General features: G+C 44.4%; 2 protein-coding genes across 3 annotated transcripts; one reads left to right on the plus strand and one right to left on the minus strand.

The window, feature by feature from the left end:
* Positions 1–597: 597 nt before the first annotated feature.
* Positions 598–9,374, minus strand: LOC135248768 (E3 ubiquitin/ISG15 ligase TRIM25-like). Its single transcript, XM_064323682.1, has 7 exons — positions 8,534–9,374; positions 6,563–6,658; positions 5,918–6,151; positions 5,366–5,525; positions 4,144–4,188; positions 3,577–3,669; positions 598–2,501 (listed from the first exon to the last, which is right to left on the minus strand). The coding sequence occupies exons 1-7, from the start codon at positions 9,125–9,127 to the stop codon at positions 1,945–1,947; spliced, it is 1,779 nt and encodes a 592-aa protein (XP_064179752.1). The 5' UTR covers positions 9,128–9,374; the 3' UTR covers positions 598–1,944.
* A 4,909-nt stretch (positions 9,375–14,283) lies between these two features.
* On the plus strand, positions 14,284–19,409 carry LOC135248771 (amine sulfotransferase-like). 2 transcript variants are annotated; one of them, XM_064323685.1, is made up of 7 exons: positions 14,284–14,609; positions 14,937–15,107; positions 15,436–15,659; positions 16,398–16,515; positions 16,775–16,869; positions 18,089–18,269; positions 18,922–19,409. In XM_064323685.1, the coding sequence occupies exons 2-7, from the start codon at positions 14,945–14,947 to the stop codon at positions 19,053–19,055; spliced, it is 915 nt and encodes a 304-aa protein (XP_064179755.1). In that variant the 5' UTR covers positions 14,284–14,609; positions 14,937–14,944; the 3' UTR covers positions 19,056–19,409. The 2 variants fall into 2 exon arrangements, with proteins under 2 accessions (XP_064179755.1, XP_064179757.1); XM_064323687.1 differs by having other exon boundaries at positions 14,411–14,609; positions 15,436–15,641.
* The last annotated feature ends 3,419 nt before the right edge of the window (positions 19,410–22,828 follow it).

The raw sequence follows: 22,828 nt of genomic DNA on the forward strand, positions 1-22,828 counted from the left end.
TGCACGCAATACTGTCAGTGTGGTCTGACAAAGGTATTGTATAACTTCCTTTGATTTATACTCAACACTTCTGCCGATATATCCCAGCCTGTTGGCCTTTTTTTTTTTTTACTACTGACATCAATAAACTGAGTATCGTCCGGAAAACAATGACTGGCTGCAGGATTTGTATAACTCATGCATTGACCCCAGCCATAATGAACACTTAATGTAATGTTTGTGACAGAGTAGGACTAGGTGATATAATCCCTTCTTATTTTGTCATGAAACTGTGATTAAGATAAGCCTCTCGTTTGTTTGAACAGTTGGCTGTGTGAATTGTGTGAACCCACGATTTTGAGTAACCACTCACATTGATTTAGTTGCATTTAACACAAATTTTGCCAAAGTGCTCTTTCTGCTTGCTTCAGATTTGAGCCCTTGGAGTCAGTGAATTTCTACTGTTACATTGCATAAGCACGTCACAAGAAATGCTTCAGAGTTCGATGGAAATAATTTTTTTGCACCTTGCAGGCTCATCCTTATCAAGAAAAAAGTTGCCCTTTTAAGAGTGTCATGAATTGTGAGAATGTCAGTATAACATTAGATTTCCAAAAATAAGTTGAAATGCCTTTTTTATTGCATATACAAATACCAACGGTAAAACACACAGACAAACAAACACTTCCACAACCACAAGACTAGCGGCAAAGGGCAATAAGGCATAAGCGAGAGAGAGGAGAGGTAGATAGGGCTCCTGAACTGAGAGGCCAGGAACCACACACAGTATTTCATTACCGTTTCCTTCACTGGCAAATATTATTCCCAACTCATTTGTCACAGTTGGAAAAAAATATGACACGGGGGGAAAAAAAACCATTAAGCAGAGATCTATTTTTAGGATGATATGCAGGTCTGCTGCTTTTTGGCTGTTGTTAGTTGTGAATAAATAAAAAAGTGTTCCACATCAGTGTTAGTAAGAGGACAATGTTACAAAAAGTGCCACTGTTTCCATGCATAATATTATCAGAAATAAGAAACACCCTTTAAAATCTGCCCTCTAGAGTTAAGATCAAGCTACAAAACAAGAAGATTCAGTCAGTCCTTGTGATTCTCTGAGTAAACTAGCTACAAACACAGAGAAGGGCTGCGGCAAGGGTCAGTATAGAAGTAAATGATGAACATGCCCTGGAGGTTTTTATTTGTACATTTTTTTAAAAGCACTTTATAAGGCGTCGCATATGACACCGTGGGAAATGACAAACTTCCTGCCTGTGAAGCTAATGCAATGTCACTGTAGCACCGCTTTTCAGCAACATGGACAGTTACATTCAGTAGTAAAGAAAAAAGTACTTTGGGAGTGAGATGACTTTCCTAGCATTCACAAAATGAATGGCATATATTCTGTGGCATAGCCAGAAATTCAGCGGGGGAAATTCTGAACCAACAAACTTTGAGGCGGAAGGAGTTATCGACCGGGTATGCGTACCATGCGTACTTGAACGCCCCCCCGCCCTCCCTGCTGCCAGCTACGCTCGGCAGACACGGTATTCACAAAGCCAGTACTCAAGCTGGAAGATTAGGCAAGAATGCGGGAACATGCGAACACTTTCGTAGTTCCTCCCGGCCAGGAGTAAAGGCAATGGCACCACAGAGAAATGCCTGACTGCTGAAGGGTACGGTCAGTAATGTGTGTCTATCTGAAAAGAGTGGGACCACAGAGAGAGAGAGAGAGTGTGTGTGTGTGTGTGTGTGTGTGTGTGTGTGTGGATCTGTCTGTGTGTGTGTAGGATAACTGCAGTACAAGGATAACATGATAATGCTAGCAAGCAGTTTCTTTCCATCCAGAGACCTATCGATGCCACCATTATCATCTCAGAGAGCTAGCAGAAGAGAGCTAGTGAAAGGCTGCAGGTGACTGATAAGGCCCTGGGGGCAGGGTAGGGGGAGGGGCAGCTTTTGGGATCAGAGGTCAGAGCTGGCGGAGGGAGAGACAGGGGGGCAGATGAGGACCGTGGAGTCCAGGTCCAGCCTGAAAGCTGGGTAGAGAGGCTGAGAGAAGGGGCAGTGGAAGGTGTGCAGGAGGGCGACGGCGCTGGAGAGGCTGTAGAAGGAGAGCGCCCCCTGCTGGCGCTCCAGGAGCACCCCGATCCTGGGGCAGGGCGCGGCGGCCACCGTGGTCTTGCGGTTGTCGTGCCAGGCGGCGTAGCCGGAGTGCGTGCAGCGCAGCCTCCAGGAGTTCTCGTTCCGGCCCAGCAGGCAGGGCTTGCCGCCCCCCTTCCGCCCGATGCCCCGGTAGGTCACTCCGATGTCCACCCAGCCGCCCCCCCTCCACTCCACCTCCCAGTAGCTGCACCCCCCGAACTGCCCTTCCCTGCACAGGACCTGAGCCACGCTGTCGAAGCGCTGGGGGTGCGGGGCGTAGGGCTGGGGCTCCTCCCCGCACCGCACGCCCGGGGGGTCCCCAAACAGCACCAGCGTGGGGTGCGCCGTGTCTGTGTCCAGAGAGAGGCGACAGGTATCTGCGGGAGGGAGAGGGGGAGGGGGAAGGGAATGGACCAATCATTACATCAGACCAGAGGTACACAACACGGGCTGATCCATTTCAGGATTTTGTGCCAGCTTCTGCCCTTCTTTATTTAATCAGTTAGCTCAATCACAGTTTGAACTGAAGCACCAGTTACAGCTGCAGACAGCGAGCGTGATGATTTTACTGTGCTCAAGTACAGGAGTGAACAAGCATAGTTTATACAGCTGCCAGAAAACTAAAACTAAGCAAACTGGTTGGAACAAAAACTAGCACGCGGACCGGCACTCCCAGACAGGAGCTATGCACCCCTGCATTGGATGCTGAACTCACCACCATGCCCCAACCACCTAGCATACGGGCTATTCAACTCCTGGTCCTGCGGCCTGGAGCGTCTGCAAGTATTTGCTCCAACCATGCACTGCACCACCTGATTTCACTAATGAGCGTACTTACTGGACCAAGGAAGTAAAATAATTAGTGAAATCAGGTGGTGTAGTACATGAATAGAGCAACTACCTGCAGATGCTGTGACCCACAGGACCTGGAGTTGAGTAGCGCTGAGCTAGCTAGCAAATTACAACCTAGCACCTCAGGGTAATATTTCTTGTCATTGTTACCTATCATTGTAGATAAAACCAGGAATGCTACATGTTAAAGAATGTTGAGGTGCTGGGGTTTTTGTCATATTTAAACAATAAAATAAGCACAGTAATTACACTGTCAGAAAAATGGGTTCTTTGTCTCCATAGAGGAACCCTTGTTAGTTCTTTATGGAACTCTTTACGATGGTGTGCAAAAACTAGCAAAAGCTTCCATTTTGAACCACTTCGCCAGACAAAGAACCCCTGAACTAGATAGCTAGCCTTTTTTGGAGCCCTTCTGAGTGTGTGGTGCGAGCAAGGAGAGAGAGAGAGAGGGAGAGGGAGAGAGAGAGAGAGCAGGAGGGGAGCGGCCTGGCGTGGATGACACGGATCTGGTTTCCGAGAACAACGGGGCTCATGCCGGAGTCGTGTAGACACGTGTCCGCACGGGGCACGTGACGCGTCAGGTTTCCGCGGGGTACTCACACCGGAGGAAGGTCTCTCTGGTCCGCTTGTCCGACTGCTGCAGGCTGAGGGAGGAGAGGGGGAACGGGACGGCGGTCGCCATCTTCTCCGCCCCTGAGGGAGGGAACACGCGCCCCTGAAACTTGGCCTCGTTTGCCAACAGGAGCACAGTCCACGAGACAGAGAAAGTACCTGTCCTGCCGTGCGCTTCTTACACCCATGAACTCAGCCAGCTGATTTCAGCAATTAGTTCTACCTCCTGGCTGAAGAATTGTGCTAATTAGCAAATCCAGGTGATTGGAGACAAATAGTGGGGAGGGTCTTTACCTTCTCACCCTGGATTTTCCATCTTTGTTCACCATTCACAGATACACCACCCACACAACAAAAAGAAACAGACTTCAAGCAACCGCATCCCCAAACTCCAAGACAAAAAGGAAACAGTGTGGTCTACATGTCAAAGACAAGGATTTCTTATTGCTCACAGCCATTTTGTACTACATGCTGGCAAAGCCTTGTTTAATCTTAACCTAGCATTTGGTGACCATCACCTCTGATGCCCCCCCCCACCCGCAGTAAAAGGCTTACCTTTGCAGCCTTCAGTGGCGGGCAACTGATAGACGTTTGGGTTCACTGCAGGAGACATGGAGAAAGCCAACTGTGAAGGCATATATATTATTGTTCACACATCAATTGCACTTTTGCAGGGAAACTTTGACGGCTTATGTCAGCAGTCTCTCCCAGGCTGCTGACTTCCTGGTTTTCAGCCGAGATCGAGCTACTGCACTGCGTTTCAACACCACGCGACGTGAGCTCATCTCCGTGGCGATGGGGGGATTTTAAGGTCCCGTTCCCCTGGGGAGAGGTCAGACTCCCCCCCCGCCTGCTTCCAGACGGACCCCGCCTTCTGGCCTTCCGCAGGGATTTCAGCTCTGGCGGGAAAGCCCGCTCGCCCCGTTACCGCCTGGCGCTGAGCCCCCGCTGGCCAAGGAGACTCTCCGCGCCGGGACGGGGGGGTTCCTCCCCTCCAGGGGTTTCCCCCGAGGCCTCGCGTCGGGGGGGATTCGGTCGCACGCGCCAAGAGGAGCGCAAGAAACGAGCGTGGACCGAGGCAGGCGGCGTAGTGTAGCGGTTAGGGAACTGGGCTCGGAACCCGAAAACTCAAATGGGTTCGATTCCCAGCCGGGCCAATGCTGTTGCCCCCCCTTGAACAAGGTGATTATCCGGCATCACGTGAGTAAAATGTCCAGCTGTATCAATGGACTGGATGTAACTGCAGTTCACTCCGGATGAATTAGTACTGGCCTAATACCTAAAATGTAACTGCAATGCGACTACCGTGCATGATTGAAACTAGCAGGAACTGCATCTGGATTGTTCTCTCATGTCTCCCGGCGACAGCAAAGACACGCCCATGTGACATGGCAGGAATATGACGGCACTCATGGTCAGCGTGCTGGAGCGTTATGGTCTGTGAGAGCGCCACTACGGATAACACAGAAGATAACACAGAGCTTTCAGCTAACGCAGAGCTGAATAGTGCAGTTGAAAGGGTTTCCACGGGTGGAAAACATGCCTCTGACTTTACCAACACACCCACAGCGTGAAGATTTAACCTTTGACCTCGGAGACAACGGGGATACCTAAGAATTCCACGCAAACTACCCTCAACTCACAAACGAAGATGAACTGCAGAATTTGAAATGGCTCTATTTGTTAAAGAAGTCCGTACACACACACTCACACACAGATGGTTCCTGTCCAGCGCATTCGGGGGTGCAAGCCCAGCTGGTTGCCCCTGGTAACGCACCTGCCTTGGTGATCTTGTCCACCTCCTCCCTCCACAGCTCCTCCATCCTGGCTCTCAGGTGGGAGAGGGCCCTCCTGGCTGCGCCAAAGCAGTCAGTGGAGACCTCCGCAGCTCTGGGGCGCCTCCCGCAGGCCGGCTGCACGCACAGCAAGGAAGCCGCCTGCGCAGAATGAGGGCGACCGCAGGTCAAGCGCCTCGTGGGTGAATGTTTGACCGCAAAGAACGCAGCACTTACACATCCACCTGCATCCTAACATGCAGAGCTGGGCTTCAGGAGCGTTCACAATGTCTGTGACCTTCACATCAGAGAAATGCACACATTAACACACACACACACACACACACTCACACACACAACACACATTCTCACACACACACACACGCACACACACACACACACACACACACACGCACGCCCGCCCGCACGCACGCACGCACGCCCGCCCACACGCACGCACACCCGCACACGCACACACGCACAAACACACACACGCACGCACACGCACGCACGCGCGCACACACACACACACACACACGCAGCCTGCAGCTGACCCGCAGGAATTGGCCGTTGTCCTCTGTGAGGAGCAGCTGGTCGATCCCCTCCTCCCTCTTCCGTAGCTCGGCCACCTCCCTGTCCAGCTCCTCTACCTCCCGCTCCACCCGGCTCAGCACCGCCTTCTCCTGGGCCTCCAGTCTGGCCCGCACCTCCACCCGTGTCTGCTCCAAGCGCTGGGCCAGGTCTGAGAACAGAGCCTCACTGTCCCCCACTACAGCCGAGGCAGAGCACTGAGGGCACAGGGAGACAGCGTGTCTGTGAGCACCGGCGTGTCTGTGAGCTGTGAGCACCAGAGTGTCTGTGAGCACCGGTGTGTCTGTGAGCACCGGTGTGTCTGTGAGCTGTGAGCACCAGAGTGTCTGTGAGCACCGGTGTGTCTGTGAGCACCAGAGTGTCTGTGAGCACTGGTGTGTCTGTGAGCACCAGAGTGTCTGTGAGCACCGGTGTGTCTGTGAGCACCAGAGTGTCTGTGAGCACCGATGTGTCTGTGAGCACTAGTGTTTGTGAGCACCACAGTGTCACCAGTACGTCTATGAGTGCTAGTAAGTTTGTGAGCGCCAGTGCATCTGTGAATACAGACCTTTTTTTCTTTCTTCTTCTTCTTATTGTTATTATTATTATTTAATGGCAACAGTACACACCTTAAGAGAGTTGAGGGCCTGTTGGAAGTCCTCCAGTTCCCTCTCTCCAGCCCTGATCCGGCCCTGAACTGCTCTCTGACATTCCTGCAGCTGAGCCTGTGTAACCATAACCATAGATACAGGGGGAGGGAGGTTTCATTCAGAATTTGACAATGGAAAAAAAAGCCAAAACAGTCACTGAAAGAAGTGGACTACAAAAGATGAAATTCTAATGTTTTCTCCAGTCAAAACAAATATTGATTCAAAATAAAAGCCACAAATTTTGACACCTGGGTACTCATTCATGAATAGTCAATTTTATACCTCCATATAAATTAAAACAAATAAAATTTTTATTTGATTTATAAAGCATGATTTGTTAGAATTAATTTTTAATCAAAGTGATAATTATAATCAATTAATGTTAATAAGAAGCTTCCTTGCGCACATTGGGTCCTGTTCAGAGCAGCCTAAAAAAAAAAGTACTTTGTGTGTGCACCGGGGGAAAGGCTAACGACAAGAAAGGCCTTCTAAAAAGTTATTTTTTCCCCCTAATAACAGTTTCACAATACACAACAACTAACCAGCGCCTCTACTCACTTAAAATGCACATTATATTACAAAGTACTCATTTGCACAATTCTGCAAGTTCACAGTTTCCATAAGTATGGGTAATTCATAAATCAAGCAATGTCCCAGCATGCATAGTATATAATACTGGACTGGCCTGGTTGGCTATAATTAAGACAAATACATCTGCAGGAAAAGACCTCACTGCGTTTATAAAGGGGTGACTCTTGGTGTGTGTTTGGCTAAGACAGCTCAACATGCTAATGTTGCCATGGCGTCAGGTGTTCCTCTGAAATTGTGATGGCCCAAAATCATAACAAGTGACTACATGGGAGTTTCATTTTTTTTTTTGGTTCTCATGACCTTTTATGCAAAGGAAATCTCAAAAGGACCTGCTCTTGAACTAGAGTTACAGGTGTGTTCTGAAATATTCAGAAAAAAGTTTTGCTTCAGACTTGGTCACATTCATTATTATTCCTCATCAGGTAAAATTTTAAATAAGTGACTTTCATACCTCGCGCAAAGCCAGACTGTTTTCAATGGGTTGCCATGGGTACAATACGTTACTTAAAGTAGAACGTAAATATACTATCACAAATGGATGCTGAAATAAAGAAGAGGACAGTGCTTTTTGCCACTTTTGTGTTCATACATGCATGGATACGGTAAATATTTCAAGCAGCATCTGATAATGGCTTCCATTGAGGCACACACTTCTCTCGCCGCGTTTCTACTGCAGGGTGAAATGTGCTTCAATCATGTATCTTAATTAACCAGGAATAATTTCCTATCAATTTACAAGTTTGAAAATAACTAACATAATAATAATAATCAAAAAAGGCAGATTTTTTTGGGCTACATGTGTCTGGAGTTTATACTGACAATGTTAACATGACGTCAATGTTAAACGCCTCCTTGTGAAATCATAATATTCAATAACTTATGCCTCTGGCAATTTTTGGCTGTGCATTGCTCGTGGTCCTGCATATACGACCGGGAAATATCGCGGGTAACAGTGTTCCCGTGTGAAGTAACGTATGGGCCTATAAGCGTCCGTACTGGTCCTCTAGCTATAGTTCACATATTCCGAATTCTTTCAGCCCACTGACTCAAGGGCAAAATCATTGTGTAGCCTACAAGGACACACAATGTACAGTTCATCAAGAATAACACTCCCATGCACCCAGTGCTGCAATGCACGGTACTGCCCATCATCTAAATGTCCCCCTTACCATTCTTATGAGTTACCGATAGCCCCTTCCCTTTTCCCAGTAAGGGCTCGGCTATCTAAATGTCCATGTGTAGCCTACGACGAACGAGCAACATCGAGCAGATTGGAAACGCAAATACGATGACATCAAGTTTTGAACTTCCTTTTGTGCCGCTGCTGTTGCAAAGTCATGCGTTGCAAGGACCTCTCACCTGTTTCCTCGCTCTCTGGATGTCAACATTGCGCAGATCTTCCTGGTCCGACTCGCAGAGCGGACAGTCCCCGCTCCACTCCACCTGGCTGTAGCAGCCGCCGCCCTCCAGGCCCAATCGGTGCTGTGAGCAGAGTCTATCTGACAGATCCTCGATCGCATTCACCAGTTTATGCCGCCTCAGAGTGCCAACTTCCCGGTGAGGCGCAACGTGTTTCTCGCAGTACGAAGCCAGACATGCTAAGCATGACTTGACCGCTTTTAGTTTGTTGTCCACGGGGCAAAAGTCACATGGGACATCTCCCAGACCTCCCAAATAACGGTCTGGGGCAGACGAGTTTACAAGCTCGGTGAGCTTTAGTTTCTCTACCACTTCTGCAAGCACCGTGTTTCTTCTTAGAACCGGTCTTGGGCTAAACGTATCCCGACATTGGGGGCAGCTATACTGCCCGGAGTCCGTCTGATCCCAGTAGCCATTGATGCATATCATACAGTACGTGTGGCCACAGGGGATGGCCACCGGATCTTTCAAGATATCCAGACAAACAGGGCATCGGAACTGACTTTCTGTGACAGAAATATTAGCCTCTGCCATCGCTATTTACCTGTCAATGATGTATCGTAGTTTTTGTCCGAAGCCTGTTCAAAGCGCAATTTCTCTATGGGGAGAGTCAGCCCGTCACTTCTGCCGGCTGTTGATTCTGTAGTGGGCAGGGTTTAGAAGCGAACAGGAATAGCATTTGTGATGTGTAAATCACCCCAGAGGAGTTCTCCACATTCGAGTAACGGCCGTAACAACCGCTATTCCGGATTCGACTGAGCAAAGCACAGAGGGGGGAAAAAAAAAAAAAAGCAATCGACTTTACCGTATGACTTCAAATATACGCGCAGATTTTATGTGGGCTCAAATTCAGGACGACGGTTGATGCCTACCAAGGAGCACAAGCGCACTAAAAATGGCGCACCCTAATAGTCTAGCTTTAGTGAAAGCAACATTATAATTACGTTTGACGTTTGTGCCTTCAGTTGATTCCTTAACATGTCTTTCCATCTTTATGGGTTGTTTTTCAGAGATTGGTTTTTTACATGGACAGTGATGGCACACAAAAGGTTTTTTGACCATGCACCCAACCATACAAAAAACAATGATAAAAACAAAAACAAGTGAAGACAATTAGAGAATTACAACGTCATTCTAGACGCATGGAAATAGAATGCAGTCAAATAATCTGATTGGTTAAAAACCAGCATTATTCCATTGCCTACATTGCATTTAAATTATGAAACACAAGGAATAATACTAATAACAATAATAACAACAATAATATTAATGATTTATAAAGCATCTTTCATACAAACAGCAGCCCAAAGTGCTTCTTCACAAGATATAAAATGAATTAAGCATCAATTCAAGGTATTTAAGGAAAGACAGTAAGACATCTCAAATACAGTCAATATTAAATAAAAAGAGTACAGTGAAGCTAAAATAAATGAATGAGGTTGAGGAATGGTAGGAATAAAAAAATATTTAAAAATGAAATACTGTGAGCTTTGAGAGAAGTTTGTGTCTTTTCTCTTTTGGTCCTACGAGGAGAATTTCAGTCTTGTCTTCATTTAGTTTTAGAAAGTTTTTGCTCGTCCACGTATTGATATCAGTGAGAGAAGCAGTGATACATGCAAAATTAGAATGTGATTATTTCAAGGTACCCATTTCAACATATGGCACACGTTCGCCAAGGCTGGCAGAGAACGTCTCCATATTACAAACAAGCAGAACCGGTGAAGAACCCTGTCAGGGAGGCTAACCCATTTCTCTAGTCTCTCAATTAAAACACTGTGGTCAATATTAAACACAGCTCTTAGATCTGAAAGGAGAAGCACAGCCATGTTGTTGCCCTCAACAGTAAGTCTGAGGTCATTAAATCATATTCATTATATTTCATATAATATGGGATACATAACATTATTTACTGATTTATAGCTTAGATGTTAAACAATTCATACTGTATCTTGAGTAAAATAACATGATTTAGGTACTATTTACGGGCTTAAGAGCTCTTATCAAAGCATTACAATATTTTCTTTTATACAACACTATCCATATCAGCTTATATCTGACATGCAGTAGATTTGCAGGCACACCTAAGATGTTAAACTCCTCATTCCAATTTAATTAATTACTGAATTAACGACTCAAAACCAATTCAATTTCAACCTTCTTTTGACTGTATCATATATTGTAAAGCCCCTTGAACACTTGTAAGAAAAGCGTTTTGTAAAGAAAATAAAATAATAATAGCCATCATCATCCTTAGTGCAACACAGACCACTTAACGCCATATTCTGAAATGGGAACCTTGAAATAATCACATTCTGACTTTGCAAGTACACACACACACACACACAAAACACTTAGAGCTAACTGGAAAAACAAGGACACAATGTCGTTGATGGCAAACACCATTCTTGCACAGCACCAGCTTCTTGAGTGCCAATCGCTCCCCCTTGTGGAGAATCTTCAGCCTGCTAAATGTGAGTGAGCGTGAGTGAGTTAAAGCCAGGTCCAAGAGGTTGTTTTTCAGCATCTTAGCTTAACAGAAACACTACTTTATGCCCTGACGTATTACATTCCGGAACGGCAATCACTTGTTTTGCTTGATGACTGATATTTATTTACTCTGACATGATATTTATATTTATTAATTGTACTCTTGTTTTATGTTTTCTGTGTGAATGCTTCTTGACAAAAAGACTCCAATTGCAATACAAGTTCATAACATGCTAAGGGGTATTTGTTAACAAATAAGGGGTGTTTATTGTCACTGGTTGTTATTTGCAGTTTTCTCATAATGAATAAAAAGGGAAAAATGGTTTAAATTCTAAATAGCTTTCCTGGGCCAACACAACAAGATAGGAAGCGAACCAAGACAGGGCGGTCCCAGCAATGCCCATCTCAGCCAAGGTGGAGAGAAGTATTTTGTGGTTGACCTTGTTGAATGCTGCAGACAGGTCAAGGAGGATCAGGACAGAGGAGAGGCATGAGGCTCTTGCAGTGGTGAGTGCCTCCGTCACAGCCAGGAGGGTAGTCTCTGCTGAGTGCCCGGATCGGAAGCCAGACTGGTGAGGGTCTAGCAGGTCGTTCTGATGGAGAAAAGCGGTTAGTTGTTTAAGCACTGCTCGCTCAAGGGTTTTGGACAGAGTATAAGACCTTTCGTTATGGTGTTCAATCAGATAAATGTGTGGCAAATCTACCACATAAAATATGTCCAAAATATCTAAGATCACATAGCTCGAAGGAAAATATGGGCTTTTCACATGGGGTATGACAGTATCGCAAGGCCATTTGCTGAGAAGTCTAAGCATGCACAATGGCAGTTGCTTTATTGCATTGACCTTAAAAAGGGGTGATTATGCCTGAGGACCTGTCTAGAAAATATTGTTGGAGTATCTTTGCATTTCAGAGAGGTACATTTTCCATTCACATGAATGAAATGAACACCCCCAAGGCTTTACATGTTATTTTTTTTTTAAATGGCCACGGCCTGATGAATAACTAATAACTGTTTGCAAACTGCATATGAGGTGGGCTATGCACTCGTATATTGTGCCGATTAATCATACCATAATCACCATCGAGGTATTTGTTTCAAAATACTTTTTGGCCTTACCTGATGAATTAAACTACAATGCTGGAAAGGTACATTGAGCTGAAGTAAAAGCTGCCAATACTAACTCAAATCCCTAAATGACACATATGGTCATGTGTCACTACGAAACAGCTGAGCTCTTTTAAACTAGATTTTCTTAATCGCTTTAACATTTTGTGGATGTGAACACCAGTACTGTAAGCTGGATAATGTATAAATTAAACTGAAGCAAATGTAGGCAAAACTGAATTACCTAAAAACTGTTTTTATTTTACGGTATTTATTTGTGGAGTTTCCCCCTGAGAATATAGCAAATATAAGCAACACAAAAACCTCTCATTTTAAATAAAAAAAATGTTGTGTTAAACATTTATGTTTAAAAGATATCAGCTGTTCCATGATTTTAGTCATGATTGCGAGTACCGCTTGATTCTATACACCAGCTGACATGTTGAAAACTCCACTTTAGTATTTTTCAGAGGCAGGAGGCAATCATAGAAATTATGTTTGAGCACACACACGTGTAAAAAGCATCGTCAAACCAACTAACCAAGAAAAATGACCAAAACGAGCCTTTTCACTAAAATTATGAAGAAATTAAAAATAGCAGAAATTCAAATACTCAAATTATTGTTGAAAAAAAAAATGTATTTCTGAAACACAAAATGTATTATGGGTGCAATAGCCATTTGGTGAAGCATTTACATTTGTGGTGGGCATCTTTACATTTTTGGATACAGAACTTTCTGTTAGAAACCTAGGAATGCGGCAGTTTAATTCACAGCTCCCACTCTTATTGGTCATGAACACAGCCTTTACACTGTATGAATCTAATTTGGTGTCTAAAAGGTTATTTTGTGTCTACATTACAGGCATTTAGTAGACGCTCTTATCCAGAGCGACTTACACAACTTTTTACATAGCATTTTACATTGTACCCATTTATACAGCTGGATATATATTGAAGCAATGCAGGTTAAGTACCTTGCTCAAGGGTACAACGGCAGTGTCCTTACCCGGGAATCGAACCTGCGACCTTTCGGTTACAAGCGCAGTTCCTTACCCACTGTGCCACACTCCATATAAGCAACACAAAAACCTCTCATTTTAAATAAAAAATGTTGTGTTAAACATTTATGTTTAAAAGATATCAGCTGTTCCATGATTTTAGTCATGATTGCGAGTACCGCTTGATTCTATACACCTAGTCAAAGGTGCTGGCAACAAAGATGCAATGTTTTTTTGTTTTTTTTTTTTGCATTGAATAAACTTAAAACAACCAATGTTTCAGTCATAAACATCACTGCAATCCATTATACAGTTCTTGATTTAATAACTTATTTGTATTTAGATGTATTTATAATAGAAGTTAATGTAATCCACTCAGGTCTCAAACACCGGCAAATCAGATCACCACCCAGATAGTTTTGGCTAACTTATCATTAGAACAATGAAAGCGATAATTATGGACAATTATCGACACTGCTGGCACCTCGCAGCAAGAAGGTCCTGAATTCGAATCCCGGCCTGGGCCTTTCTGTGTACCTCTTGGCTACCCCCAGCCAGATCCAGGTATTAATGTGTTCCACCTCAAGTACAACTGTGTGGAGTTTGCATGTCCTCTGTGTGTGTGTGGGTTTCCTCTGGGTACTCCGGTTTCCTCCCACAGTCCAAAGTCACGCAGGTAGGCTAATTGGAGACTCTAAATTGCCCGTGGGTATGTGTGAATGGTATGTGTGTACCTTGTGATAGACTGGCAGCCTGTCCAGAGTGCATTCCTGCCTCTTGCCCAGTGCACACTGAGATAGGCTCCAGCACCCACAGCGATGGGGCATAGTACCTCATTATAAAACAGCAACTGGGAGTGAGTGATCAAGAACTATACCAACCAAAGAGACTTAATTAACAACAGACTGTTTTCAGACCAGGCCTCTGGAAGCTGGACCATTAGACCCCTGCTTCGCACATCGATTGATTTAGGGAAGCCAAATGCATCCCGCCCTGCTCAGGTGTGTCAGATCCTTTTAAACTTTTGGTTCGTTCGCAATTTCGCATTTGAACAGTGGTTCCCAAACTTCTCGCATACCCCCAGCTGGATCCAGGTATCAACGTGTTCCACCCCAAACACACCTGACACAACTAATAAATCCTGATTACGACAATTGTGTTTTGCGAATAACTGCATTAGGAGTATTCGAAGAAACCTCGCCCACAAGCCGTGACGAAATGAATATATTTTGAGGTGACCCAATAAATTAACTTCAATTGGAAGCAGGGTTGCTACAGGACGGTAGATACCCAGGAATAGGTTTGCACAGCCCTGGTTTTAAAGACGCAAAATACCGCAACGGTCTTAACAGCTTACTCTGTATCTTGTAGAGAGATAGAGACGTCGGAGTCACTTGCAAACACCACGGCGGCACACTTTGGGTAACAAATCTTTTGCCGTTCGTTTCTTTAACAATTATTGCTGCTTCAGGCGTAGACCGGAATCATTTGCAGATTGGCCCAGCATATTTCAAGTCCGAATGAGGGCTATTTGCCCACGTTGGACAACCATCTCGCCAACTGGTCATAACGTAAATGGTCACATACAAGGGTCCGCATTAATAGGTCATTTAAACTTTTTTCTGTCTTTATTGTTGTGCATCAGTATCTGCGTGCTGCACCCGTTACCGACCCCCGCACCCGTCATGTCTGTAGGCTACCGCTATTCTGTTTCTCCTCTCTGTAATTTCACCACATTTCATACCACAGAAAGAACGATGGCACAGAAAGACCAGCTGACTGGCGCCAGACTACTTCTTCGTTTGCAAACATTCTCCCACATGACTGGCGACTTGGTTCTCACTGAGGAATACATCGACAGCTTGGAACACTTTGAGATCAGAGACAGTGACGTCTTCCTCGTCACTTATCCAAAATCTGGTCAGACTTTCGTTGATATGATTTCACTTTGAGCAATTGCTGCATTTAGACTGAAGCTGCTGCGTTCTTTTCACATGCATTTCAGGATTATCTACACTAGTTAATGGTCATAGTGCAGCTATGATAAACTGGATTGCTCGCTTTCTGAAGCTTTTGAAATTATTTTAGTTTTAGTATGTTTAGCCAGAATACTAACATGCTATCTAACACTTCACACAGACATACTGCCTGGGCCAGTTGTCAGAAACACTGGTGGTCTAACAAATAGACCTGCAGAATGACCTACCTACACAGACTGCATCAGTAATCGCCCCCCCCCCCCCCCCAGGTACGGTGTGGACCCAACGCGTTGTTACCTTGTTGTATGAAGACGATTTCCCAGACAGTGTGGACAAGAGCTCGCACGAGCGCATGCCCTGGCTGGAGTACTTGGAGAGAGGCATGGACTATACCACGCGCCCATCACCCAGGCTGTTCTCCTCCCATCTGCCGGAGCACCTGGTCCCCAGGGGGCTGCGGGAGAAGAAGGCCAAAGCAAGTTGTCAAGCAGGGGTACCCTGAGGGAGGGAAGGAGGGGGGTTTGGGTTGGAGAAGGAGACTGAAGCTGAAACGCATAGATCTGTGTTTGTCATGCCCTGTGCATTGCAAAATTCATGCATCCCACACTACTGGTATGTGTGACCAAAAATATTTAAAATAAACCTTCATTCATACACAGGTCAGTTGTATTTTGGCAGCATAGTATAATGGGTAGGGAACTGGAGTTGACTCGCAAGTCGTGGGTTTGATTTGCATTATCTGAGAACATAAGGGAGTAACAGGTGATGACCAATTGGTTGCCAGTCACCTGGTTGGTGGGTAGTAACCAGCATTTAATTTTAGGTATACGAGCTTGTTCTAAAACCTCACCGCTGTAGTTGACCTGCCTTTATTTTACCCTGTACTTCTCTGGTAAAGTTCTTTAATAAATTGTTATTGACAGTTTTGTCATGGCAAATCTTGGCTTACAACACTGAACATTCTTACAAACTTGATGCACCACTTTTCGTTGCCACTTTGCATTGCCACTTTGCATTGCCGCTTTGCATTGCCGCTTTGCATTGCCACTTTGCACAACCTATTTGTACATAACAGCTTGGACATTTAAAGTCTGAATTCTGATGGGATTTTTTTTTTCTAGATTGTAAGTACCTCTGTATACGAGTGAAAGTTAATGTGATCTAGCATACTCTTTCGTGTTTCTGACACTAAGCTGTATTTTTGTTTTTTTGCCGTATCTGTTTGTTTCAGGTCATCTATGTTCTCCGGAACCCCAAAGATGTCCACGTTTCCATGTTTCATTTTATGAAATTGCGCTTGGATAACAAAGTCAAGGATGAAGCACTGGACAGATTCCTTTCCGGCCAGGGTAAGTGTGTATTGGCAATGTAATGTAATGGGAAGCAGAGCTTGCGTGCAGGCCAGTGTGGTACTTTCAGACACCAGTTAGGGGCACTGCAGGTATACCCTGAGCAAGGTACTTGACCTGAAATGCTCCAGTACATATCCAGCTGTGTAAATGATTTGACTGTGAATTTTAAATGATGACTTATGCAGGTGAAAACGAAGAAGTCAATACACAAGTGCCCACCCCTGAATGATTTCTTGTTTTAACTGATCCTTTCCAGGTCCTTACGGTAGCTGGTTTGACCACGTCAAGGCATGGTACAACAGCCGAGACAAGTACAACATTCTCTTTCTACGCTATGAAGAAATGATAAAGGTGACGGGGGCGGAGGGGGGGAGAAGAGGTGAATCTTAGTGTATTTTTTTTTTTTTTTTTCCCCCTCCTCCTGATTTATTCGAGGAAGAAACGACTGCCAGTGACGGCCCCAAACCAATGACGGCCCCAAAGATTTGTCTCCTGCCACCTGTCCGATGGAGTATGGCTGCCGCACCAGGTGGCATTCAGTTTCCGATTTATGAAAGGGGAGGGAGCTACTTATATTAAATTTTTCCTCCTCTCTCCCCAAGGGCATTCAATCACGAGCTTCCAGCAAGAAAGGAATCCCACAATGCAATCCTCCACACGTGAAGATGAGAGGGATTTTAGTATGCGATAGGCAGCGAGTGAGAAATATCCTCTGCACTATTTTCCAGCAGCACTGTGGAAGTGTTAAGATGTTACACCCTTGCACGACCATGCTGATTCATCAGGGAAGGGAAAAAGTTCTAAAGAGAAGCTGCACGTCATTTTTTTTATTGGGACTAAAATGGTCTTACTTAAACTGCTTCATAATATCCTCGGCGAAACCCCTGGAAATAAGTACACCCTGGGATTTTTAGTACACTTTATTTAGAGAATTTTGCCTACTTCACTTTCTCACCCAGTGTACTCAATGGTGGGCAAGTGTGCTGATTTGACACCGCCCTAGTCTCGTGTAGTCATACAAGTTTCACAAGCTTACTATCTAGTGGGGACCAATTCAAATGAAAATATTGTGGATGATATTGACCCCCCCCCCCCCCCCCAAATCTATGCATATGAGAGTATGGTTTGCGTTATTAAAACCAACTGTTTTTGTTTTGTTTTTATTTTTAATAGTTCATTATAAATAAAGCATTCTGATTTTGCTGCAGATGGATACAACAGGAATAATAAATGGTTAAAATGGTAAATTTCTTCAGGGGTCATATGAAGCCCCCACCCCCCCTCCATTTTCAACCCTCAAGTTTGCAGCAGTGTCCTTGGAAGGGGGGCAAAAGGCTCGGTGGTTGTTGGTTACACAAAGGCATCCCATCCATATCCAGCCCATGTTTGCCGCAGAAACTGATTGTTACCTGTCAATACCACTGCTTGCCGTTATACGCCGCCAGTGTTTTAGCATTTAGCATTTGTTTTTATTATTTTAGCGTGTTTGTGTGTCTAGGGTAGGTGCTGTCAAATGTCACTTGGTATCTAATGTAATGCCTCTCTGTTCTGTTTAACATTTTTCCATCAGGATCTCCGCTCTGTCGTTGTGAAGATCAGCGAGTTTGTGGGGAAGAATTTGTCTTCTGTAGAAATTGACAGAATTGTGGAGCAAGTCACATTTAAGAAGATGAAGACTGATCCTCGAGCAAATTATGACTTTGCGTCCAATCGCTTCGACTTTAAAGGGAAGCTAAACTTTCTGCGTAAAGGTAAGCATGTGCTAAAAGCTTTTTGTGATCAGTGAAACTGCTTGATGTTCTCAAGGTCTTGTGCGACCAATGGAAACACATTTCAAAGCTATTGAAATGCTTTTATATATTTTAGATTTAATACCTTTAATGTGACAAGGGCTATTTAATGAAGGTTATGGAAAAAATATGTACCATTTGCACAATTTCAACTAATTCATCAAAAGATCCTGAGGAATTATTGCCATTTTCCAGTTCATGAAATGAATTTTCTTTCCTGAACCAAGTGAATCGAAATGGATTCAACTCCAACCTGGCCTTCGGCCACCAACTCAAACCCCTGCACCCCCACCCCCAGTTCAATCTTTCGGTACCCAGAAGTACGATGTATTTCATGCACCCCACTTTACATGGTGTAAGGTTTAAAAAGACCTATTGCTTATCTTAGTTTTCTACGAAACATTCTCAGCTTAAACAATAAAGAACAGAAGAGGTTTTACTTATGATAATTAAGCACTAGGTATTCTTTTATCTTATGCACTTATCTTGCAAAATTAATCCATAATGACACATTGGCAATATAAATTTATTTTTAAAAATCTAAAGCAATCCAATTGGCTGGCACTGTTATATCGCACTGAAGGTCAGTTTACCCGTTTGTGTTGTGTTTCAGGTACAGTTGGGGACTGGAAGAACTTCCTTACTGTGGCTCAGAGTGAACGCTTCGACAGAGTCTTCCAGGAGAGAATGAAGGACTTCCCTCTGACCTTCGTCTGGGACATCAGTGAGCTCCAGCCAAAGCTCTAGGTTACCAATCGGTCAGTCAGTTAAAGGAGAGAGCCTCCTTTAACACTGATAGTTACACCTTTAAATACCTGGGCTCCTAAAGAAACTTCCATGTGTCTTTCTGCATGTACAGAATTGTGCCAACGTGAATTACAGCATGTAGCATACCATGATAAAAATTTTAAAAGCTATGATGAACTTCGGTCCGCTCTGCACTGTTTTCGTTAGTGTACATTTTATATGGCTGTAAAATTGTGCAATATCTGTTCGAAGTAACCTTGGCCTGTATTTGATGTTTGGTCTTGTTTTTTTTGGCACTGGTTTGTGTTTTGAAGAGTAAATTACTGTTTTCTGATGTGTATACAGCACAAACAATTGCCTGTATGACTAAGATTATTTTTGACATGCCTAAACCAGAGAGAGGGGGATGCTGCCATGCATTCATAATGAGACTTATGGGCATGGGACCCAAAATAATGAACATCACCTGGTAATACGTTGCACTGTGACCACTATGCCTGCTCACCCACCTGTACCAGAATCCACTGCACAATTCACCCACTCCCTACATCAACCCATCATAGGAAGGGGGGTGTGGGGTGGGGAGTTCTGTGCTGAAGGTCTACGGGTAAGGAATAAGGAAAATAGTTTGGGCTTGGAGGAATATCAGGGATAAGTCACTCTGTGTGGCTCTAGAAGTTCTACTTCTGTAGGATTTCATGTCTTGCATGTTTTACCCTTATTGGAAAACCTTGGTGTCAAAATAAGACCTGCAGTAATTCATTAACAAAATGTTTGGTCTGATTGACACATGGACCAACAATATGAAAAGATTAATAACAATGACAAGCACAGCATCTTTTCATGAAATGGAACTGGACCTGTAGCTATGAAGGAGGAGGCACGCATTTAGCAAACATGCCTTAGCGTTCAGTATATTTGATTGATGCGTTTAACTGGGTAACACAAGTGACACATTTTGATGTGACTATTTTATGGCAAAAATCTATTGGAAATTCCTCATCCAGCAGGAAGGATGATGAGTGTAGCCTGATCTCTGGTGTCACAAAGTGGACCTTCACATATTCTGCATTCACGCCAAGAGTTGACAGCTGGTGGCTCCTGTGCCACATGCAACTATTTCTTCCCTGCCATAGTCTTCATAAATTATCAATTATGAAAATATTATAATGGAAATATATGCAATGGAAATTTTTCACATGGGTTAAATTATTTTCTGGACTGTTACAGGGAAATGAAAGAGTTGGTCAGAATCAACTCAACTCCGACCATTAAGCAGAGATGTGAGCGGGAAAAGATGCTGAGAGATTTATTTTTTAAATTCAGCATCTATCGCAAGAACCTAAAGTCTTCGGTCTCCCTCCTGTACCACTCCCCACTGGCCCTGGTCCAACCAGCACGCTGTTGTTTCTTGGGCTACTAATCAGACGCGGCTTATTTTATTATGGAATTTGAAATTTAAACATACAGGATGTGTTGGGTTTTTCTTCTGCTTTCGACACTACCCAATCCCGCATTCTAGCCATGAGGATGATGGAGTATTTTGAGTTGAGCCATAGCCTGGTAGGATAGGTAAATGATTTCCTGACAAACGGGGCACAAAGTGACAGTGAATGGCATTTTTCCTGATACACTGTGCTCCCCTATTGGCTAGAGCATGGGTTGTGTTCCCTTACCCTTTACTCTATATTCTGTAACTTGTGCCAAAGTAAGCATGAGAATGGGGCCTCACTGAAGTTCGCAGATTGTGAGTTTGTTTCATGACAGGGTTCATTCCTGTCCCTGCTATGTTGTGAGAAATCCTTCCTACAGTTGAACATATCTGAGACAAACGATACGCTTACTGATTTTATAACTTGTGCTTCAACCCATGGGACCGGGACTATGACCACCCAGGGCCAGGTTATGGGTTATGTAGAGAGCTATAAGTATCTCGGGGGGGGTCATAGACTCTAAAACTGCCTTTTGAGGAGAATTGTGAGGCAGTGTGCAAAAACGGACAGCAGGGGTTTGTTCTGCCGCAGAAGACTGTCCTTTTCTAATAGTGGAAAAAACCACGATGATCCTCTTATCAGGGTTTTACCAAAACAATCTTGTCCTTTTCCCCTGTGTCATAGTTTGGATCACCTGACTCGGAAAAACAAGAATTCTCTAAGCAAATAAATTGCTAGGCTGGCTAATAGAATCTCTACTCAATCTATCAGTTCTTTACTCATCGCAGCTACAACATTTCAGCTCCTGCCCTCTCGTAGGCAGTCTTGGAATCTTTGTATTTTTGTTTTCTACCCATATCTCAACGTCGACTCACTGTTCCTGGTTTCCAACACCTGCTAATGGGACAATTGCCCCTTTCTGAGTCACTCCTGAGCTTGCTTTCTGACCCTGCCCCCTCCCCCCCCCAAATCCCTGCTGGAGATGTTCTCCCTGTGTCTGTGTGAGTTTCCTCCCACAGTCTGAAGACATGCAGGGTAGGTTAATTACAGAGTCTAAATTGCTATGAGTATGACATGAGTGTGTAAGTGAATGGCCTGCGATGGGTGTATTCCTGCCTCTCACCCAGTGGGCTGGGATAGGCTCCAGCACCTCCTGTGACCCTGCCCAGGAGTCAGATAATGGATGGTACTCCTGTAAAGCGTGTTGTGACAAGTTCCTTGCCATGTATGCGTGCAAGCTCGCATGCAGCCTACGAGCGCCCGATTGACCAGCAGGGGTCACTAGGTAACAATGAGTGCTGTGGAGGTCAGTTTGTATCCAGGGACAGATACTAGAAGAAACATATTGACCTTGACTTTAAACAAGCGGAAGCAACTTTCTCGGATGATAAACCTATGAATGTAACTGAATTCCAGGCTGAAAAATAAAGGTCTTTTAGTGAGTTATGCTTTATAAAGCAGCTGTGGAAAATTCTAGCTCGTAGAAAAAAAAAAGAGAAAAAGATGTGACCTAATCTTGAACATTAAAGGGAGCCAGAAAAACTTTATTAGAACCGCAGACTGTATTGTTTCCATGTACGCATAAAAATCAATGCATCACTTTTTGAAGTGCCAACCGAAATTCAACGTGGATTATTTTTTTTCGCGCCAACGCCGCTCCCTAATCGACAGAACTCTTCCCATACCCTGGGCAAGTTAGCGGCGTTACCCTATAGAGCTACAGCCACGGTTGGCACCGACATGGTCCGGGTTCGAACCAAAACCATGAGGCTCATCTATGCAGCAATTTTATTTAAGCTTTTGAGCCCAATCCATATTGTTCTGTCAGAAATACAAACTCGTGAGCAATATAAATTCCATGATGCTTACCATGCCGTTTTAAATAAACTAGCACTGTGGTCACCTTTGAAGCAACACCAGGCAATCTAAAGACACGCATCAGGTCAAAGAGGAGATGTGTGTGTACGTTTTCATTATATGCGCAGTCACATAGTATTCCTGCATGAGAATGCGTGCACATTTATTTGTGTGCACATGAGTGTGTGGCAAAGGGCAGCCATTTTCATTTTTTGTCTTTTCTTTCCTTCTGGTTCCATGATTGAAAGGGAATTTTTAATCAGCACAGTCAACACTCAATATACTGAAATAAACAGGAGCTGGTAAACTAATGCATAAAGTGGTAAACTAGTGCTAATGGCTCCTTATGTTTTTAGGAATGTACAAAAGGTGGTCGACTTCACCTTGCAGCAAAAAAGGAATTTCAAACTCTGTTAATAGCTTACAAGAATGTAACACCCCCTGTCCCCCTGCCCCCCCTCCAAAAAAAAAAGATTAATCACC

Source organism: Anguilla rostrata, chromosome 2 (assembly GCF_018555375.3).
Source record: "Anguilla rostrata isolate EN2019 chromosome 2, ASM1855537v3, whole genome shotgun sequence".
NCBI classification, from domain to species: Eukaryota; Metazoa; Chordata; class Actinopteri; order Anguilliformes; family Anguillidae; genus Anguilla; species Anguilla rostrata.